This window comes from Muscardinus avellanarius, assembly GCF_963383645.1.
Source record: "Muscardinus avellanarius genome assembly, chromosome: 9".
Taxonomy (NCBI): Eukaryota; Metazoa; Chordata; class Mammalia; order Rodentia; family Gliridae; genus Muscardinus; species Muscardinus avellanarius.
The window spans coordinates 59377281-59389764 of NC_137795.1; the positions used below are offsets into that span (position 1 = coordinate 59377281).

The window sequence follows — 12484 nt, forward strand, 5'->3', positions numbered from 1 at the left end:
TATTTAATACATGGTGTTGCTGTGTTTTTGGAACTCCTATTATACTTCCATAGAACTCGCATGTTCAGTAAACACCAATTTACAAGATATTAAATTGCAGCCAATTGAAATTTTATACTGTGCCTAGCATATGAAACAGGTTATGGCTTTATAACTTAAAAATACTTTGTTTTCCTCTAGCGAGTTGAAGAATTTCTCAGCAAAGATATTAGTTATCTTATTTCGAATAAGAAGGAAGCAAAATTTGCTCAAACATTGGGTCGAATTTCTCCTGTACCAAGTCCAGAGTCTACTTATACCGCAGAAACCACTTCTCCTCAACCCAGCCATGATGGAAGTTCATTTAAGTCTCCAGACACAGTAAGTCTCTTAAATATGCTTTGAGACTCAGAAAGGCCTGAGGATTTTGTGATAATAATTAACAGTACTTAAAGTCATAGTCATTAGTAAGGTTGCCATCAATTTTTTTTTTTTTTTTTTTTTTGTGGTACTGGGGTTCCTGGAAACCCTTCTACCTCCGGGCTACACGCCCAGACCCATTTTTATACTTTTTTTGGAAACAGGGTCTCTTAAGCCAGCGCGGCTGGCTTCGAACCTGCGTGACCCTCCTGTCTCCGCCTCCCAAGCAAGGGGATTACAAGCATGGGCCACCACGCCCAGCAGTTGCCCTCTATTTTGAAAGGTGATTTTTTTTCTTAATAGTACAGTATACTCTGAGTACTAATTATAATGTACTACTAACTGTAGTACCCTGATTCCTAAAGGATCCCCTTATATTTGGGGATGCTTTTATTTTTTTAGAGTAATTTACAACTGAAAAGTAATAGATCATTCTTTTAAAGAAGAAATAGAAACTTTTGTAATTCAAAGTTAGAATAAGCAAACTGGCAAAATGTAGCCCACTGTTTTTCTAAAGCCTACAAACTATGATTTTCCCACTTTTAAATGGAGGAAAAAAATCTAAAGAACATTTTGTCACAAACAAATTGTATGGAAATTCAGATTTCATAGTTCATAAAGAATAAGTGAAACACATTTGTAAAGATATTTTACTTGTGGTTGCTTTTGTCCTTTAGACAGAATTCAGTAGTGGTGATAAAGACCAGGTGGTCTTTAGAGCCTAAAATGTGTCCTTTCTAGTCCCTACATAAAATTGTTGCCAACCCACTAGAGAATTATTGATATCACACCTCTAATACTCTTGTCAGTAAATTGACTCCACTGTTAATAAGTTGGAAGATACAAGGAAGGATAAATCAAATTGATTTAATTGATTGTGGGAAGGAGAATAGAATGAGAAATAAAGTATTTATCCAAATTTTTAAATTGAAATGTAATTTTTTTTTTCAGTACTGGGGATTGAACCCAGGGGCTATTCTATCTCCGAGCCACACCCCCAGCCCTATTTTTTATTCTTTATTTTGAAACAGGGTCTCAGTGAATTTCAGAGGGCCTCACAAAGTAGCTGAGGCTGTGAACCTTGATCCTCCTGTCTCAGCCTCCCAAATGCTGGGATTGCAAACATGGGCCACCACACCTGGAAAGTTGTTATTTTTAAATATCTTCTGTTTATCTACCATAGCCATTTGAAAAGCAGGGGAAGCAGAAAAAAATGAATTACAAAGTAAGTCACTTTAGAAAAGGGACTGACAGAAGGAAAGAAAAAATAAAGTGTGAGAAGAGACATAGGAAGGCACAGACATTTTTTTCTGCTAATGCTTTTATGGAGCAAGGAGGTAACACAGTAGTGATTAGTTCCCAATTAATTTTTGCTTATAGAATTTCAATTTTTTTTGTTTTTATTTAGAAAGTATATTAACTTGTTTATAAAAGTTTAATCTTTTTCTTAAATCTTCATTTTAATAAGAAACTAAAATGTAAACCAGTTAATAATAGATAGCAAATTTCAGTAGAAGCTAGCCTTTTATTTTCTCATTAAATAAAATCAATACAGAAATGACCTCTTAGTTGTCATTCAATTGAATTTAGTTGCTCCCCTCCTCCTCCAAAAAAGAAGCAAAACTTTATTAAATAGGTGATCTTGCCCCAATACCTTAAAGAAAATCAGTATTGATCAAATATTGACTGTGTCGATGACCATTAAGACTTATACAAATAATATTTATCTATTTACTTTAGCTATTTTATTTTCCCAGGGTTTTCTTCATGAAGCACTATGTTTTAAATCACTGTGTTGGTTTCTTTTTCTTTTTTTATCTTTTTATAGGTTTGTTTAAGCAGAGGAAAATTATTAGTTGAAAAAGCTATCAAGGATCATGTAAGTAGGAACTATAAAAATTCACATTGTTTATTTTGCTATTAACAACTCTTCTGGAAGTGATAGGTATCCCTGAATTTTTTCTTTTCACTCATTTGTAATAGGAAAAGTCTAAATTGCAGTATTTATCTCATTTTACAAAGAATAGAGTTGATATTTTTCATGGGAAACAACCCCATCTTGTGGTCTTTTAAAATATTGCTGGGTACTTTTGAAATTTGCCTTACAATATACATTAAATTGGGAATGTGTATAGTAAATGGGATAAATTTTAGAATGCCTGTGGTGCCTGTTATGAATAATTATTTCAGTGCCATTAAGCTTTAAATGATTTTTTAAAGTAGCTCATCTTAAATAATTTCTTAGAAAAACTGTCAATCTTTTTTTAACAGGATTTTATTCCTTCAAATAGTATATTATCAAATGCCTTATCATGGGGAGTAAAAATTCTTCATATTGATGGTAAGGATTTTATAATTGTGTTTTGACAATATTTATTATAAATATCCAGTGTCCATCCCTTGACTTTATGTAGTGAAGATTTGTATGATGAGGAACACATGTGAAGGCAAATCCTTTATTTAAATTTACTACAGTTCATGCATGTTTGTATTACTTTGAATCTCACTATAATGTGCAATTACAATGCACCAATAAAAGTATAAAAATAAATTTAGCGAGGTGTGGTGGTGCAGGCTTGTAATCCCAGTACTTGAGAGCCTGAGACAGGAGGTTCACCCTGGTTTGAAGCCAGCCTCCGCTACTTAGTGAGGCTGCTTCCTAATAAAATATAAAATAGGTCTGGGAGTGTACCCCTGAAATAGAAGGACCCTGGTTTCCATTCCCAGTACTACAAAACAAATAAATGAATAAATGGATTAATTAATTTACTGCAATTCTAATGATAGTTTAATTTCAAAGATAAAATTGCTAATCACAAGCCCTTTTTTCTTTTAATAAAGACATTAGATACTACATTGAACAAAAGAAGAAAGAGTTGTGTTTACTTAAAAAATCAAGTACTTCTGTAAGAGATGTGGTATGTTGCCTTCTTTAATTTTTAGCTTTAAAAATTGTTAATGTCAGAATACCAGCTATAAACTTGTGTATTATGTTAATGTTTCTGAGTTGTGGATCATTTAACATTGAGATTGTACTCAGTGCAGTAAAAGTTGTCTGGCATAGTGTGTACATTTTTTTGTTCCCTTTTTTTTTTTTATTGCTGCTTGTTTTTATAGGTTCATTTCTTTATTCTGTAGGAAAACACTAAAATTCATCTATTGCATAAGAAATTCCTAATATAAGTAATGTACTCCTTTTTGGAATATAAATAGGGAACATACTTTTAATATGTTAAAAGAGGGCTTTTACCTCTGATGTGCACCTAAAACCCTATTTATTTTTATTTTAAATAGGGTCTTGCTAGGTGATGAGAGTCTCACTACTTGCTGAGGCTATCCTTGAACCTACAATCTCCCTATCTCAGCCTTCCAAATAGTAGGATTACAAGTGTGTGCCACCATGCCCAGCTCATTGCATATACTTACTGGATGTACATACTTTTAATTGCTATAGATGATAATGTAACAAAATCTTATATGGATAGCTTGAAATATTTGTTAAACAACCATACTAGACATTGTACTCTGTTAGACCTGATATCCCCACATTTTCAGTCTCTTTCCTGGATTATTCTTTTAAGATTTTATTATATAGATACAGTTTCCATACTTTAAAACAAATAAAACCTCATTTATGCACACATCCCTAACTACTGTCCAATCTTTATAATCATCTCATCTATCCTTCACAAATCTCTACTTTTATATTTTTCATTCACATATCTACATGGTATAAACTTCCCAACCAATTTGCCAAATCATACTTAAAAAAAAAATAGCCATATTAGTTTTTCTGGCTATTTTCCATTCTTTTCTTGAACTTATGTATTCTTTTCTGGAATTTCTCTCATTCCTTAGCTTTCTCCTGGTTCTCATATTTCTCAGAACATTCTTTTGTTGTCTACCTTTCCTTCCCTCATGCAATCTTTATGCTGTTGCAATCAAAGGAAAATAAACTTCATAGGAAAGTATATAAAGATATATAAGATGTATATAAATAGGTAGTTTGGCATGTTTTAGCAGTTTTTTTATAGTGTAATACACCTTCTGATAAGGGTAATGACACTTTCTTTAACTATAATAATATATAATAATAATAAAGGTTAGACATTTTACTTAACCCCAGCTTTTCCCAAGTCTTTGTTCAATTTGTTTTTCTTTAGTCTTTATTTTTACTCTCTTCCAATTATTCATTTGAGTTTACTAAAACTTCATTTCGTCACCCACATTCTATTATTAAGTACATCCAGTAACCTGGACATGGTGGCACGCCCTTGTAATCCTAGTATTTGGAAGGCTGAGACTGGAAGATTGCAGGTTCAAGGATAGCCTCAGCTAGTAGTGAGACCCTCATCACATAGCAAGACCCTATTTCAAAATAAAAATAAATAAGGTTTTGGGGTGCACATCAGAGGTAAAAGCCCTTAGGTTTAATCCCCAGTGTCACATACAAACACAAAGTACATCCAGTGAATTTTGTAGCTCAGATGTGTTTTTAGTCCTACAATTTTCTTTTCTTTTTTTTTCTTTATTTGCGGTACTGGGGACTGAACCCAGGGGCATTCTGCCGCTGAGCTACACCCCCAACCCTATTGTTTATTCTTTTATTTTTGAAACAGGGTCTCACTAAGTTGCAGAGGGCCTAAGTAGCTAAGGCTTTTCATGAACAACGATCTTCCTGTCTCAGCCTCCCAAATGCTGGGATTACAAATTTGTGACACCATGCCCAACTCTATAGTCTTGATTAGGTTCCTTTTTATAATTTTTTCTGTTGAGAACTTGTATCTTTATATTCGTTTTATGTGTATTTACTTTTTTATTTTTGTGTGTGTGTGAAACTGGGGATGGAACCCAGGGACATTCTACCTCTGAGCGACATCCACAGCCCAATTTTTTTATTCTTTATCTTGAAACAGGGTCTCACTGAGTTGCAAAGGGCATAAGTAGCTGAGGCTGGCTTCGAACCTGTGTAATCCTCCTGTCTCAGCCTCCCAAATGCTAGGATTACAAGTGTGCACCATCACGCTTGGCTTTTTATTCTTTAATTGAAACAGGTTCTAAGTAGCTGAGGCTGGCTGTGAACCTGAAATCCTGTCTCAGCCTCACAAGTACTAGGATTACAAACGAGAGCCACCACACCTGGCTACTTTCACTTAAATAAGTCTTTTTCTGTTCTGACATCAGGAAGAACATTTTAGAGTTGACATCTGCTTGTTTGCCTTTAAGAATTGACCATTTTTCTTTGTTCATTATGTGTCAAATAAGTTTACAGAACATTGTAAATGTTACATTTTATAAGCTCCATATCTATTATAATAGTTTAAAGAGTTTTATTTTGGTTTTGCTACTGTTTTTAGCAGGTAATCATTATAGTTTTATAGATTCTTAGTTGTCTTTTTTTGTGGGTGGTGGTTCAAATCTTTTTCACTTTTCAAAGATTTGTATGCAACTTTGGTTTTGTCCCTACCCTCCCTCCTACCCCCCAATATACACACATAGAGTTTAGTTTACAATTTGGGCAATGGTTTATATTTTTGAATCACTGGAGCCTCTTTCCTTGTTCTACCCAGAAATTTGGATTTAGTACAGGAGTTTTAAATGTTGGCTCTGCCACTTCTGTCAACTCACATGACTAAATAAATTTTGATTCTTTCCACAGTCTTTCTGAATTTGTGTGTGTGTGTGTGTGGGGGGGTATTGGGGATGGAAGACAGGGGTCTTCTACTTCCGAACTATACTTTCAGACTTATTTTATGTTTTATGGAAACAAGGTCTCACTAAGCTGCTGAGGCTGGCTTTGAACCTATGATCCTCCTGTCTCAGCCTTCCCAGTACTGGGATTACCAGCATGTGCCACCATACCTGGTTCTGATTTATTTTTATTTACATATTTTAAGCCCTTAAGTTTTTAGGTAGTTGCTTATTAAATGCTGTTCAGAGTTTTTATTATTGGTGTGATCCATTGACCCACCTGGCATATTTCAGATTGGCCTAAACTGACAGACCTTTAATAAATATTTTGCCTGATTCCTTTGTTCAGTTTAACCCAATAGTTTTGCTGAATATGACGTAAAAATAACTTAGGTGACTTTTTTTTTTTTTTTTTGGCGGCACTGGGAATGGAACCCAGGGGCATTCTACCTCTGAGCTACACCCCTACCCCTATTTTTTATTTCGTATTTTGAAATAGGTTCTCACTGAGTTGCAAAGGGCCTTGCTAAGTGGTAGCTGAGGCTATCTGCAAACTGTGATCCTCCTGTTTCAGTCTCCCAAATGCTGGGATTACAGTTGTACACCATCATGCCCAGCTAGGTGACAATTTTTAGATTAATTGACTAGCTGTACATTTCATTATTGATGATTTCTATAGAGGCTAAAACAGTACATAGAGTAGAAGGTACTTGTTGGGTAATAATGTAAAATTCAGTTTGTATTACTGAATTCTTTATCAGTGGTTAAGATCTTTAATTCTCAAGTAGTCTTTTTTTTAAATTTCTTTGGTTGAGTTGCTTTTAAAAAGCAAGATTTTTTTTTTTTCTAAACAGTAGTCACCCCTCTGTGATATAGTACATATTCTCTATTTCCTTTTAAACATTGGAGATAATAAACAATTGGCACTGCAGTTTTTACTGTGGTTTCAAACCCAGTATTTTCAATATACATTTTTTCCCATTTTCTTTTTTCAGGGGAAAAGAGTTGGTACTGGAACTCAAAAAACAAGAAGTAAGTATTTTGATATATATAAAATTGTTTGATTTGCTTCTAGAAATTGTGTAAATGTCTCTTTAAATGACTTATTCAGGGGTTTCATAGTCATTTAAAACATGGACCATTGTGACAGTCTGACTGTCCATTTTTAAACCAGCTTCCCCCTCTTGGAATAATTTTAAGTCATTAAATTACTCATAAAATCAATTATGTTGAAATTCATTTATCAAGGTAGTTTTTAGTTATGAAATTGTGGATACTTGTTTTATTACACATTAAAAAAAATTTTCAGCAGTGCTGCTAATTGCTAATGTAATTTAAAAGTGCTAAGCATTCACAATACATGAGATTATGTGATATAACTACTGTGTGAAAATATCTGCTGTTTTTCTTGATATCAAAGTCACAGGTACTGTTACTACTGTGATTTGTTGCATATATTGAAAGAAATGTTGAGTATCAATTAGAGGTTAATAAAAATAAAAGTGCAGGGTTTTTTCTGTTTTAATTCATAATCTTCCTGAATTCTATTCATAGACACTTTGGTAGCTTCATTTTAATTTAAGAATCTCAGAATATGGACAGAGTTTCTGGTATTTTTGGAAATGGATATATTGGAAAGAATTTCACTTGAGGTATAAAACTGAAATGGATAGGTTGTTTTGGTTGGGGGATTTGTCAGTGATTTCATTTCAAAGAAAAAAACTCCTGGATTTGCAGGTAGCTAATATGTTATCTGTTTTCCAGCAGGAAGACTCAAAAAGCCTTTTGTAAAGGTAGAAGATAAAAGCCAGTAAGTATCTTTAATCCAGTAAGTATCTTTAATCAGTGTATCTGATTATCTACAATGTTAAAAGAGATCATAGATTAATATATCTCCATTAATAGTGCTATATCTCTGTATTGTACTACTGTGCATGTAGCATTATTTCATTGTGTTCCAAGAACAGTTTAGTAGATTGTAGATATATCTGAATTAATCTGGTTTAGAGCATGTGACTTAACTCAATTTTTAGTATTTCAAATAATCATTCTCTAGATAAATGCAGTACCATATGGTTTTGAACTACTATTTAAAAATTGCTCTTACATTTGTATGGGAAAAATGACTAGGTATTATTTGGAAATAAAATATCTAAATATAACAAGTAATATGGTATCTTCCCAAAACTCACTCTGAACTTTTGTAGGATAATCTTAATGAAATTAACTACAGATATATTAGTTTAGAATATAAAGATTTTATATTACTTTCTTTTGACCTCCTCATTCATAGTCACTCATTCAGACAAGTCTAGTTAATTCTCTTGGGTACTCTTTGAGATGACAGGTGTAGTAAAAGCTTCTTTTGATGAAATATAAAGAACAAATGCAATCAAAATTAGGCCTACAGAAAACACCAATAAATGGAAAGATAGCCCATGTTCATAGGTTAGAAAACGTAGTATTGTTAAGGTATCGGCCAACTCTATCCTCAGCAATCTATAGATTCAATACAAGCCCAGTAATTCTTTTGGGAAATAGACAAATCTACTACAAAAATGAAATCTAATTACCTAAAACAGTTTTGAAAAAAAGAACAGATTTCTCATACTTCCAGATTTCAAAATTTATTAGGAGCTATAGTAATCAGAAGAATTTGGTACTGACATAAAGGCAGACAGATAGACCAACAGAATAGAAACCCCCAAAATAAACATCAACTATGGCTAAATGATTTGTAGGAAGATCATTCACTGGGAAAAAGACAGTCTTTTCAAGCAAAACTGAGAGAAACTAGATAGATATCTACAAGCAAAAGAATAAAAGTTGGGCCTTTAAATTATGTCATATACAGCCAGGTGTGGTGATGCACAATTGTAATCCCAGTACTTTGGAAGACTGAGACAGTGGGATCACAGGTTAGTATCCAGCCTCAGCTACTTAGTGAGGCCCTCCACAACTTAGTGAGACCCTGTTTCAAAATATAGCATAGAAAGCCGGGTGTGGTGACACACGCTTGTAATCCCTGCGCTTGGGAGGCAGAGACAGGAGGATCGCGCAGGTTCGAAGCCAACTGCGCGCGCTGGCTTAGGAGACCCTGTTTCCAAATAAAAATGTAAAAATAGGTCTGGGAGTGTAGCCCGGAGGTAGAAGGGCTTCCAGGAACCCCAGTACCACCAAAACAAACAAACAAACAAACAAACAAAAAAAAGCATAGAAATAGGGCTGGGACTGTATCTTGGAGTTAGAATTCCTGTGGTCTCAATCCTCAGTACAGCAACACACTACAACATAGAGGCACAGGCTATAACTTTCTTAACAAGACCTCCAAAACTCAGGAAATTAACAAGTGGGATGACATCAAACTAAAAAGGAAACCATCAAGAACCTAAAGAGGAAGCCTACAGAATGGGAGAACACCTTTACCAGCCACCACTCTTGATTGAGGGCTAATATCCAGAATATACAAAGAGCTCAAAAGACTCTACAGTAGCAAAACAAAGAATCCAATCAAGAAATGGGCAACTGAACTGAATAGACACTTTACAAAAAAAGAGGTACAAATGGCCAATCTCAGCAAAGTTTGAACGAAAGGATAGGAGTGGTAGAAGGCTAAACTTGATTAATGGAGGAACTACATCTGAACATGTGTGAAAGAATGAATATAGCATGGATACCCTGGACACTCATTGTTGGGAGGTGGGAGGGGAAAACAGGGATTGGGGGGTAGAGAGCACCAGGCACAGTTTAAATGTATACCACTTATTTTAAATAATAATAAAACTCTTAAAGAATATATATATATATATATATATATATATATATATATATATATATATATATATATATATATATATATATATATATATAGCTTGTAATCCCAGCATTCGGGCGGCTGAGACTGGTTTCACTAATTTGCCCTCTGCAACTTAGTGAAACCCAGTTTCAAAATAATAAAAATAGGGCAGGGACTGTGGCTTGAAGGTCAAATTCCCCTGGTTTCCATCCCCAGACCTGCAAAACAAAACCCTGTGTGTGTGTGTATATCTATATATATGTTTGTGTATATATATATATATATGTATGTATATGTATGTATGTATGTATGTATGTTTTTTATATATATGTTTGTTTATATATATGTTTATATAAACTCTAAATGAATTAAAGATCTAAAGTTATAAAACTCTTAAAATAAGCCATAGAGTATGGTTTCTTAGAACACCAAAAAAACACAATTAAATAGAAAGTAATTAAATTGAACTGTGTTAAAATTTTCTACATATCAAAGATCAGAACACAATAAAAAGGAAACCCAATGAATGGAAGAGGATATTTGTAAATCAGATGTTCTAGTAAGGAATTTGTATTCGGAATATATAAAGTATTTGTACAGCTGAAAAGAAAAAAATCAAATAGTCCTTACTAAAAGGAGAAAGTATTGAATAAATATTTCTCCAAAGATGATATATAAATGGCCAATTAGCATATAAAAAGGTACTCAACATCACTAATCATTAGAGAAATGCAGATATAAAACAATGAGGTACTATCATATTCATGATAGAATGATGATTTGTGTGTGTGTGTGTGCTCGCGTGCGCATATATATTGTAGCAAAAAGGAACAATTCAAGTTCACCAGCATATAATGGATAAACAAATTCTAGGGATATATAATTATACATTTACACACACAGTGGAATATTAAGATATAAAAAGGAATGAAATTTTGACATATGCAAATGCACAGATTAATCCTTTAGGATATTATGATAAGAGGAAATAGACCGCATTTTCTCATTTACTTGAAGCATGTAGAATAATCAGATTCATAAGAGCAAGTAAAATAGTGGTTGCCAGCCAGGTGCTGGGGGAAAAGGAATGGAATTATTTAATTGGGTATAAGGTTTCAGTTTATGTGTGATGTGTGTTCTGGAAATAGATGGTGGGATTGAAGGTTCCACACTTTTTTTTTTGTTTTTGCAGTGCTGGGGATTGAACCCAAGGGCATTCTAACTCTGAGCTACACCTCTAGCTCTTATTTTTTGTTCTTTATTTTGAATTGATCTCACTTGTTTGCAGAGGGCCTCACTAAGTAGCTGAGACTGGGATTCCACACCCTTGTAACTACTTAATGTGACCAAATTTTACAGTTAAAAATGCTTAACATAGGGCTGGGGGATGTAGCTCAGTGGTAGAATGATAGCCTAGCATGCATGAGTAAACATCAGTAAATGGAAGAATGACCCACCTTCATAGATTAGAAGACTTAATATTACTAAGTCCCCAACATTATGGAAAAATGGCCAAGATAGTAACTTTTATGTATATTTTGCCATAATTTAAAAATTATATTCAGCTAGGCATGGTGGTATACACCTTTGATCCTGGAAGGGAGGCTGAGACAGAAGGATTGCAGGTTTAAGACCAGGATGCAGTAACTTAGACCCTGTTTCAGAATTAAAATGTAAAATAAAAAGAAGCTCAGTAGTAGAAAGCCCCTTATAACCCAGTACCACCAAACTTTTTAAAAAATATTTATTTATTTATTTATTTATTTATTTATTTATTTATTTATTTATTGGTCTGGTGATGGAACCCAGGGGCATTTGACCTCCGAGCTACACCCCTTGCCCTATTTTTTATTCTTTATTTTGAAACCCGGGTCTCACTGAGTTGCAGAGGGCCTCACTAAGTAGCTGAGGCTGTCCGCGAACCGCGATCCTTTGGTCTCAGCCTCCCGAATGCTGGGATTACAAGCGTGTGCCACCATGCCCAGCTTACTGAGCACCTGTCTCAAACTAAAAAATAAAGTAGAGCTGAGTGTGTAGTTCAGAAGTAGAACACCATTTCAAATGTTCTTTCCTCAGTACCAAAAAAAGGGGTAAAAACAAACCTAATGACAAATGGGTTCTTTGAAGAAAAGCCAAGCACTACCTGATTCCTATTGTTTATTTCAGATTGAAGATGAATCCTTTGATTTTCAGATATAGGACTTTAAAACTTGTTTTCATTCATCACAGAAAAAGCTCACATATTTCTCTTTTAACTCTTTTAGATTTTATAGGCCATTTTATCTTCAGCTGACCAGTATGCCTCTTATAAACTATTCTATTCCGAAGCCCTGCAGTCCATTTGATGTAGATAAGCCATCTACTATCCAAAAGCAAACTCAGGCGAAACTAAGGTTGGTTTTAGTCTTTACTTTTAGGAGGAATATTTGTTAGATTTTCATCTCAAGTATTTTTTTCTTTATTGACAAACATTTGAAATGATTCATTTTATGTCATGATAGTGATCATAGAGAGTGTGGTGTGTGTGTGTGTGTGTTTCTAATCATTTTGCTTATTTTTTCTTCCTGTATATTTTTAATGGCCCTATGCTAGAATTCA

The 12484-nt window shown here is 34.0% G+C and overlaps 1 protein-coding gene across 1 annotated transcript in view; it reads left to right on the forward strand.

Annotated features, from left to right (window-relative positions):
* Positions 1-12484, forward strand: part of DBF4 (DBF4-CDC7 kinase regulatory subunit) — a gene marked incomplete at both ends in the record, with an annotated part of 28809 nt that overhangs the window by 8656 nt on the left and 7669 nt on the right. The window contains 7 exons of the mRNA XM_080701891.1: positions 181-360; positions 2228-2278; positions 2671-2740; positions 3241-3317; positions 7086-7122; positions 7855-7900; positions 12151-12279. Coding sequence (XP_080558017.1) covers positions 181-360; positions 2228-2278; positions 2671-2740; positions 3241-3317; positions 7086-7122; positions 7855-7900; positions 12151-12279 — 590 coding nt within the window. The remainder of the gene's footprint in view (positions 1-180; positions 361-2227; positions 2279-2670; positions 2741-3240; positions 3318-7085; positions 7123-7854; positions 7901-12150; positions 12280-12484) is intronic.